The sequence below is a fragment of the Montipora foliosa genome, chromosome 1 (genome assembly GCF_036669935.1).
Source record: "Montipora foliosa isolate CH-2021 chromosome 1, ASM3666993v2, whole genome shotgun sequence".
Taxonomy (NCBI): domain Eukaryota; kingdom Metazoa; phylum Cnidaria; class Anthozoa; order Scleractinia; family Acroporidae; genus Montipora; species Montipora foliosa.
The window spans coordinates 3,586,210-3,596,209 of record NC_090869.1 but is presented as its reverse complement, the minus strand read 5'-3'; the positions used below and the strand labels follow the sequence as shown (position 1 = coordinate 3,596,209).

General features: G+C 37.1%; 3 protein-coding genes across 3 annotated transcripts in view; 2 read left to right on the top strand and 1 right to left on the bottom strand.

Annotated features, from left to right (window-relative positions):
* Positions 1 to 2,706, top strand: part of LOC137996166 (uncharacterized) — a 7,995-nt gene extending 5,289 nt beyond the window's left edge. The window contains exons 11-12 of the mRNA XM_068841611.1: positions 1,061 to 1,117; positions 1,853 to 2,706. Coding sequence (XP_068697712.1) covers positions 1,061 to 1,117; positions 1,853 to 1,966 — 171 coding nt within the window. The 3' untranslated portion in view covers positions 1,967 to 2,706. The remainder of the gene's footprint in view (positions 1 to 1,060; positions 1,118 to 1,852) is intronic.
* Positions 2,707 to 6,380: 3,674 nt separating this feature from the next.
* Positions 6,381 to 7,570, bottom strand: LOC137996240 (protein FAM210B, mitochondrial-like). Its single transcript, XM_068841679.1, has 2 exons — positions 7,117 to 7,570; positions 6,381 to 6,835 (listed from the first exon to the last, which is right to left on the bottom strand). Exons 1-2 carry the CDS (start codon positions 7,467 to 7,469, stop codon positions 6,622 to 6,624), a joined length of 567 nt encoding a protein of 188 aa, XP_068697780.1. The 5' UTR covers positions 7,470 to 7,570; the 3' UTR covers positions 6,381 to 6,621.
* Positions 7,571 to 7,600: 30 nt separating this feature from the next.
* The window catches only part of LOC137974154 (dual specificity protein phosphatase 19-like), a 3,985-nt gene continuing 1,585 nt past the window's right edge, over positions 7,601 to 10,000 (top strand). Inside the window, exons 1-3 of the mRNA XM_068821050.1 lie at positions 7,601 to 7,729; positions 7,810 to 8,034; positions 9,253 to 9,374. Of these exons, the coding sequence (XP_068677151.1) occupies positions 7,643 to 7,729; positions 7,810 to 8,034; positions 9,253 to 9,374 (434 nt within the window). The 5' untranslated portion in view covers positions 7,601 to 7,642. The remainder of the gene's footprint in view (positions 7,730 to 7,809; positions 8,035 to 9,252; positions 9,375 to 10,000) is intronic.

The following is a 10,000-nucleotide window of genomic DNA, read 5'->3' as shown; positions in this document are numbered from 1 at the left end:
TCACTTATAATTGGAAATAAAATTTTTGATATTAAATTAATTTAATTAAAGATTAATGTCACTGTTTCTTGGTATCAACATAGTTTGCTTTTAACACATAACGTAAGGCGCAATAGAATGAGACAACAGACGTATTGGCTGGTCTCAAAAAAAGCTCAACCTCCTAATATTATTCGCAAATTGAAGAGTGATTTTAATTTCACAACCCAACAATTTAAAGTAATCTTCTCGTTGCCACATTTGGTTGCACTTAATTCTATTCTTTACACTAACAGCAAACTACAGTGTATGCAAAATTGGATTTAGAATTTAATGATCCATGTACTTTTTGTAATGATGAACCTGAGAATTTGTATGACGTTTTCCATGAATGCCCTCACTCCAAAACGTTCTGGACTGATTTTGAATCGTACTGGTACGTTCTATCGAATCAGCCAATCTTTCTGCGCACAACGTTTTAATGGAGTTTTATCAAAACAATGCCCTTTATCAAATTTATTAAGACTATTTCATAGTAATTGGAAAATTATTTTTGTGGGACTGCAGAAGCCAAACACTTCCTAAAATTCAAGGACTGCAATCGAAACTAAAAATTAAATATGAAACTGAAAAAAAGATCAACAAAAACAACTTCTTTGAAAAGAAATGGGTACTTTATTTATTTATTATTTTTTAATATGCATGTAGATCTTTTATTTTGTTGCCCATTGTTTTCGTGTAAGAATATGAATATAATTAGCATCTGTAATCGTATTATTTTGTATAAGTAGTGTGTAAATTGGTATTGCAAGTTTAAAAAGTAATCATATTGTTTTGTAGAGTAAGTATTGCAATTGTATTATTGTAAGTAGCACCTGTAATTGTAAGTGCATTGTAAGTAGTGCATAAACAATTCAATTGTTAAATAGTTTTGATGGTAATATAATGGATTTTAGAAGTTGTAAATTGTGTAAGTAGATGTACCAGTGTTGTAAGTAGTGTGAATCACAATAAAAAAAGGGAAGAGAGGAAAAAAAAAACCCATGGTGAAAATAACTGTTACTGTCGCATGTTTTCTCAGGTTGATCTCAAGTTTCCCGATTACATTTCTCCAGGGGCAAAAGACCTCGTCTCCAAGGTAAGATATTCAATAAAAACATACATACAGTACCGCTCAGAGATAAGCGAACCACCAAACGTGTTTCAAACTAGTCTTCAACTAGTTTGCGTTTGACTTTCAACACATTTGCGTTTGCATTTGCATTAAACGCAAACATGTTGACCAAAGTAATGAACTTCCCGAAGCATTTGGATCACAAAAGTTTCAATGATGCGTTCGAAAAGTAATGTCACAAAATAAAACACAGTTTTGTCTGACTTTAACAGACTGCCAAAGTTAGCTTGATGTCCATGGTTGTAAACCAGTGCCTTTCTTCATACTCGCTTACATTTGCTTATCAGTATTTATAACTGTTTTTTTGCTATTGGCGTTAACCTAAACTTTGAATTTTGCTTTGTTTATTTTGTAGGTTAATGTGTATTTTCAATAGAATTTTAGGCTGAGTCTGACCTCATAAAGAGGAACACTGCTCCTATTAGACCAAAGGGTATAATTATATTAACAAACCTGTGCATCTTGTGTCAGATTCACTTTTGCTTTTGGGAAAACTTGGAATGATTGAATGAGAAACCAAACTTTTGGACTTGACTCTAAATTGAGGAAAATAATTAATTAAAGGTCCCTCAGGCCCTCTTACGGTGTAGAAAAAAATTGCAATAATGCCTGCCACACTAATGCAATAGACAACTAGTTGCAGGCTGAAAAAAAGCCATGCTTTTGTTTTTAAAAGTTGACTTTTGCCTTTTTTTACAGCTGCTGGTTCACGATCCAAACAAACGGCTTCCTCTCAATGGCGTGTTAGCACATCCTTGGATTAGAAACAATACACAAACTCTAACATTGCCACCACCACCTTCAGAGCATTAATCAAGTCTTGGATCATTAGAATTGTACAAATAATAATAGCATTAGAAACTGAGGATTGATGATAAACGAAATGTTGAGCTTTGTAAATAAACTTATCATTGACGAAAAAAATCACTTAACTAGTTAATGTCACTTGCCAGATTTAAATGAAATGGTTGTCATTAAAATTTAACATTAAATACTTTAAGCTCTGTACCTAGAGCTCACAGCTAAGAAAGAAACCAAACACTCACTTTCAAGAGAAATCCTCAAGTAATGATGGCTTAGTCAGTAAAAAAGTTTGTGAAAGGCAGGGGACGCGTCAATGTATTGTAGTTGATATGTCATGCCAAATATAATATAGAAATGCCTAGTTTTTTGCAAAAGATCTCGAGCCATTTCTGAAAGGAAATTCTGTACAGTCATTTAATTTAAATTTGTATTAAAGTTAGATTTGTTACAGCATGGTATGCACCTTTATGATATTGCCACCCAACTAGTGAATTGGCATTTGCAAATTTGATTGAAGGTTATTTCCTTGTGATGATAATAATGATAAGTAAAATTGTTATTTACATTTGAGTTACAGTACTGTTCATTATCAATCAAATTTGCCCTTGGTTATCACAAAAGCTTTGCTTGGTGGAAATGCTGAATTAATGGAAGATCTATTCTTTAGATGCTTGTTTTAAAACTTGTTTGATACTATTAAAATTAAATGTCTACAGTACTTTAAATAAAGATGACTTATGCAACAGAAAGTTTAATTTTCTCCCTTTCAATCTGGGGGTATTTATTCCAAATTAAACTGTCTTTCTAAAATGTACACAGAGATGTTTGCAATAATGAGGCTAAATACAATTTAGGAACTGGTCAGACAATAGCAGCTGGGGAGTGGGGTGGAGATTTTCAGTAAAGCAGGCAAAAATAAAATGACCCTCCCTGGGTAAGGGATTGAAATGTCTTGACCCTCCACCAGAACTCATACTAAAATTCTGACTGACAGCCCTCCATTTAGAAGGGCTCAAAAAACTGTCAGCAAACCTTGCTTTCCACCCCCCACCCCATGCTAATTTCTCACAATTCCCTTTGTCAAAGATGAAATCAAGTCAGTGGTTTCACCAAGAATACTTAGGGGGCCTCCAAGACGTTTGCAGGGGTACTGCCATGTGTTTCAACCTTCACATGCCTTTCACTTGTTTCCTTCAGACTGAAAGTGATTCTTTGTTGAAGACAAAACATGAGAATGAACAGGTTTTAGGTGGTGAGACAATGTGCTTGAAAAAAACTGAATATCGAAATGGTGCCCAATGTACCTGCTCACAACAGGAAACTTAGTGGCTTATTTCTGCATTAATCTATGTGGCATCCACTTCGTTGATACATGTATGAAACTTCATTACTGCGATTTTCATAATTCTGCGGAATCTCACCTTTAAGCGTTTAACCTCCATCAATCAAACTAAATTGATGCGTGACATAACCTACCAATCAGCATCTTTGGTCCCCACTGTACATTCGAACTTGACACTGATGGAAAGCGATGGAATATGCACAAATCTTTTTACTGAAAAAGTAACTATTGCAGCTGTTAACTAAAAAAAGTCTAATTCACTTTCTGGAGGTGGAGTCAATGTTCAGAAATTTGGAAGCCAAAATGCAGTTTGGTCATAGACTGAATGCATAAATGGCAGCCAAAAAAATATTCTTTTGTTTATGTGCTAATTAGCTTCACTAGCCTTGTTTGCATGGACAAAATACAAAAGAAAGGTTGCTTGAGAGCGAGGCTAGTGAGGCTAATTAGCACATAAACAAAAGAATATTTTTGTGGCCGCCATTTATGCATTCAGGTCTATTGCATGGGGCTTGAAGATGAGCTTCCGCACAATTATGACAATTGCAGTAACTTAAAATTTGTATTGTCATGCAATGCTTCTGTATTGCGTGATGATGCAGAACGGCTGCATGGAAGGCTAGGTTAAGTATAGACTAGTGTAATGTGAAGTTCTAAGTATCTACCCCATATGAACCCAAGTGAGCGTTAGCCCTACTGATGGAAATGTGCCCACACAAGGACAGAGAAAAACTCTGACCAGGGTGGGAATTGAACCCATGACCTTTGGGTTAGATCACCGGGGCTCTGGCGACTGAGCTACAAGGTCAGACGGGAGCAGGCTGTGGGAAATGAAGATGTTAATTTAAGTCACGGCGATTAACATGTACGAGTACAAGTAAGGATTACGTAGGGCTAACGCTCACATGGTTCATATGGGGTAGATACTTAGCACTTCACATTCACTCTAATCAGTTAAGCCAACGTTTGCAAAAACGTAATCTTTACTTGTACTCGTACTCGGTTAAGTATAGTCTTCAGGGGCGTATCGTAAGGCTTTGAAGGTATATGCACACAAAAAATGTTTCGAGCACCAAAGGAGCTTCAAACTAAGGGTGTCTGGGAGCATGCTCCCCCAGAAACTTTTGAAATTTAGGGTCTTGCAAATACCATTTGTGACTATTTCTGAAGGACGTTTCAATAAATAAATGCTTAGGAAAATGCATTAGTTAGTTGTTTATTTTACCCATCTGTTGAGTTTTCAGCAAGCTACAACACAAGCAGGGGTTTACAAGCAAAGGGAAACAGGTTGTAAACTCTGTCCTACATCATCATCATAACCTTTCCTTCAAAAATAACTAGGAACTGGGGACTGTTGATGAGAATGACACTGTGCAGAGGCCTCGGAGGGCTTTCACTTATAACAGAAAGTATGCATGTGCGTACTTGCGTAAAGGACACTACGTCCCTGATCTTCTTTGTAGCCAGCCATTATTAGGGTCGTCAGGCATGCTCACCTCACTAGTGGCTGCTTTCCCTTGAACTGACCAATAAGGAGCAGGCTTCCATTTTCCAGAAACCTGGTCCTAGGACTTCCCTCTCATTACTTGAAAACAAAAATGGTGAATCTTTCTTTTTCAAAAGTGTGTAAAAGTTGAGTTTAGTGACTTAAACGGGCTAGGTCACGCTGTTTTAGGTAATTTTGTTTAAAATTGTTAGTTATGAGCTCTAAACATCAAACTGGCAGAGCAAGAGTCTTTCATTTGCAAAATCATGGCCACATAACAATTGAGAATGATTTTCCAGCTGTTTAAATGACATTTTGATATAAACTGATATAAATTTGAAAAAAGGTGGGCCAACATTTTTCAAATTTACCCAAATGCAATCCACTTCAATCCTCCTCAGTTTTGTCCATCCTTGTCCCTTCTTAGCTTTCCTGTGTTTTGTTTGAGTTCTTGAATAGTTTTGAGCCGTTATTTTGTTATTTCAGTTAATTCTATGACCATTTGATCAATGCTGAAATTGCCTAAAATTGCGTGACCTAGCCCCTTTAAATAAGATTCAGAAACAAGCATGAATCCAGGTAGTACTTACTGTGTGAATCCGAAAACCGTGAACACTGATTTGATTTTGTCATTTCACATCGTGCAGCAACCACTCAGAAGCGACATAAAACCGCAAACTAATTACTGTTATTGGTTGTGGTTTAGTTTTTTTGCACATGACTGGCTTTTTACTTGATACAACATTTTCATAAATATTTCTAGTGTTCACAGTTTCGGATTTCACAGCAAGAAAAAAATAGATATTTGTTAGTTTGGGTACTGGCTTTGGTAAATCTGTTATTTTTCAAGCTCTTCCTCTGGTTTTTGTTTCCTACACTGGCAAGTGTGGCCACATTGTGATTGTCTTTTCAGTTTTTCTTTCACTAATTAAAGACCTGTGCAAACACTTAATCAAGCAGACCTCAGCTCAGTTTTAATCTCTTGGACACTTTCTTTCGCTTTTTGTTATTTCACGAAGGACTTGTAGCATTTAATGCATACTGCAACGCCCTGTAAGTCTGTAAAGGTCAACAGAGCTTGTTCCTTTACTACCAAAGTCTAGATTTGAAAGCACATACACATTGCTTAGAAGAGACTGCAACTGAGCAGATGAAGCATTTGTACCACAATTCAATAACTTTTTTGGAGTTGCATCTGCTTTAGACATCCATTCATCAGTTCACGAAATTGCTGTTTTGCACATGTGTATCTCTCATTCCACTCTTGTTGTGTTTTTGACAGCAAATATAAAAAGAAATATGATTGCTGCAGCTGCTAACAAAAATTATTACTGGTATTTCATTGGTTCTTAGGAACAAAGGGAAAGGAATGCAGAGCTCAGGTGAGCAACCATAAGTGGGTAGGAGCGATGTGTGACAATGACCCTAATAATGGCTGCGAAGGTAACCAAGCCTAAGTAAGGCAAATCTACAAACAAGACCATAATTTTCTTAATTATTATTTCTACGATTATTCTTAAGAACTTTCATTTTCATCAGTGTGTACTACTAGTACAGTATCACGATTTTATGAAAACAGAAACTGACAAAGGGGATAAAAATCAGCCAGTGTAATGTATTAATGTTCCACTACAGTGCTTGACACCCATTGAGAAATGAAACTATAGACTCTAGTTTGAACTTCAGAGTTTACATGTTTATGAATGTAAAGGCTCCCATTATGAAATGATTTTTAGTTAAGCGTGCTAGCATATTGTAAAAAACTATAAATATTTTTACTTCTCGTGGAAGTTTTTGTCATAAGTGCAAATGCTGACACTGATATTACACACAAATCTACTGCTTGACTGGATGCTTAATGAGTCCCATAATGCGCAGTCGTCTTACAATCAAAGGTGTACAAGTAATGGTCATGAACATTCTCACTGGAGCAAACACCTTATGACAAGCATATGCCACAACAAATGTACTTGCTTCTGTTGCTACAGTGGACTCACTAACGTTGGGATTTGCACCAATTTTTTGAAGAGCTGCTTGCACATCAATTCCACTATGACAAAAGAAAATGTAAACAATTATTATAAAATCGTCCTTTTCAATCAAGATATGATTACCGCTGTTGTTGTGTTTCCACATGGTTCGTTCCCAATGTGCGCTTTTCTCTTGGCCAGCACCAAGAGCACAGACTCTGGCCACTTCCGTGTTCTTGGTGCTGACCAAAAGAAAACGAGGCTGACTACTTTGTGTGAGTTATACGTACGGGGATGGGGAGGGGTTGATTTTAAGCCACTGATGGTCTTCTGTAGAAAAGGAGAAATCTAAAAAACTAACCTTTTGACAGCAGCATAACATAAACCAAGAGACGTAAGAGAAATGCATACGTGAAATACTATGGCTGTCGTACCATACTCTTGAACGACATACTTCAATCTCTCTTTAAGGGTCATTTTACTTTCTCCCTCTTGTTGCTCTGTCTTTCCGCTATGAGAACTTTCCCCGTTTCGTGTGATTGAAGTATGCAGTGTTCTCCCATTATGTAACACATATATACTTTGCATTTCACTTCTAGTCACGAAACGCAAAGTTGGAATTTGTTGTCTCACTGGCGAAGCAAAGATCCTCGACTGCTGAGTTACTCTCCTTAAACTGGCCATGGTAAACCGAAAAGAGCACCCTGTGATCATCTTGCAAGGTACACCGGTTACTATAAAAAAGAAGAGACTGTTTTGAACTTTAAATTAGAGATATGGAAACAAGTCTTTGATGAACTCCTACCCAAGTCTTTACCGCTAAATAATACCAGGCGTTCCAACAACCTTTAACATGAAAGTGAGGCGAAAGGAACGCCTGGTGGAAAATGAGTTTCCTTCGAGAAGTGGAAAGGTTCTCGCCGGGGAGATTGAAGTCTGTGAAAACTACGGTTACCACAGCGGAAGGGAAAAGGGTACAATATTGTTTAAATTATTTAAAAAGAGAAAGCGAGAAGTGGTTGAAATAACTTTTGGAACTCGTTTTTCCCTTCAGTTTGTGGAACGTAAAGATAATGATGGTAGTGTCGTAGTTGAAGATACTGGCGAAAGATGTCTGGGATTCTGCGAAGACTACAAACCAGATGAAAAGGTTTACAAAGTTCAAGAGAATTTATACATCAGCTCACAAGGTGGAGCTAAAAACCTGGACGAACTTAAAAAACATAATGTTACTCATATTCTAAACGTCGGAAGTGGAATAGAAAATGCTTATCCTCAGGTACTAAAGCTGGTTACATGTAAAATTGACTTAGAGATTGAGCGCGCTTCTAACTAAAAAGTTGCCTACGTTTTTGTCGCATTTGAATGAAATAAGTGGAGGTTGCGAAAAGATTCTGCCAGTCTCTGGATCATTTTGGAGTAATTTAAACGGTTATTAAGAATGATACTTTTGACTGCAACTCCACTTTTTTCATTTAAACGCGACAAAAACTTAGGCAACTTTTTAGTTAGAAGCGCGCTCAAAGCTAACGAGCAACCCGTCACTTTGAAATGCGCGCGCTCACGATACAAAACTCGTCCTTTCACTCTTAACACTAGCAAAATATCGAGATCTGAGCGATCTGTTAAGATCACCGATCGTTTCACATGTACCTCCGCAAAATGTCATTTATTACATAACCTGTACGTTATGCAATAAATAATACATTGGCGAGACAGGTAGATGACAAGGCGATCGATTCCGCGAACACCTTTGCGGTGTTGAGAAGAATAATTATGACAAGGATGCATCTAAGCTAATCGCTCGTCATTTTATTCTCCCTAACCACTCCAAAAAACACATGGCTATCTGCAGCCTTTTCCTACATCAAGGTACGACGGAAAGCCGCAAGAAGCTGGAACAAAAATTTATCTTCCAAATGGGCACCCTTAATCCCCACGGTATTAACGAACGCTTTTCATTTAACTACTGTAATCCTATTTTTCACGTTGCCATGTTACGACCAATAGCGTAGCTCCAACTCCTCTATAAAAACTACACACAACCCATAATTCCTCGATTTGCTCTGACGAAGGGCTAACCCTTGAAACGTCAGCTTTTAGAATCTCTGTACAGTGGTCAATTTACATAAAACCAAATTTAGGGATTGACACACAAGAGCCTATAAACACAGAGCTAGGAAGAGCGAAAAAGGCTCATCATCAAACCGAAACATTTTTTCAGTTTCTTGCAAAACAGACTTTTTCATTTGAAGAAGGGAGATGCTTGCAAGGATCTTCCTGGCAGAGGAAAGAGACCCTAGCGCCATGCAAACTTTCATTGTTCAGACTCTTCCTGTACAAGGAACAAAAAGTTTAACGCCTTGCATGGTGTACATAACACGGCTGTTCATCCTGCAATAATGTAACAGACATTTCCAGATATGTCCATAAATTCTACAACTTAATCATTTAACTCTGGTTCCAAGAATTAAACATTGATTCTTTTTCGTGCTAGGAATTTACCTACAAGACTGTCGAGATACTGGATTTGCCTGAGACAAAAATTTGTCAACACTTCCCCACTCTGTTTGACTTTATAAACCTTGGACGAAAAAATGGTGCTATTCTTGTTCACTGGTATGCTGCTATTTAGCAAAGCTTTGATGTAATATGTTTCAGTTCCTGTGACATTTTTGTGAACGGGACTTGAGATGGTTTGATTTTGTTTGCCGTTGTTAATTAATTCATTAATTTATCACTGATTTGTTTGCCATGTACAGAATGAAATAATCACAACAAAAACAACACCATTAGATCACACTAGAAATAATATCATAAATACTTTGTATAAACTCTTACATTTACTGAGGAGAAGTTAAAGAAATTATTGCACTAAACTTAACTTTTTATTTATTCCTGAGCTCCTGAGGTGACCGAGCTTGATGTGGTATGAATTGACAAGAGAGGGGCACCCAGGGAAGATTTCGCGAAATATCTGTTCAGAGGAACTGAATCTTTCGCTTGGCAATCCTCTAGACTTTTCGAGGTTTGTCGAAAACAATCAAGTTACTGGAACATCATCTCAAAGATTCGCAACCAGAGGAAAATAGTCCCTTGCGTTTTCGGGAAGCCTATTTTCGTCATTTCTTGTACTCAAAAAGGTCAGCTACCATTTTCGGGAAGCGAACACTTCGTATGGACGTTCATGGAAGGTAATTTTAAGCTCATGCTATCACTTTCTGAAAGAAACATTTATCCCCTAA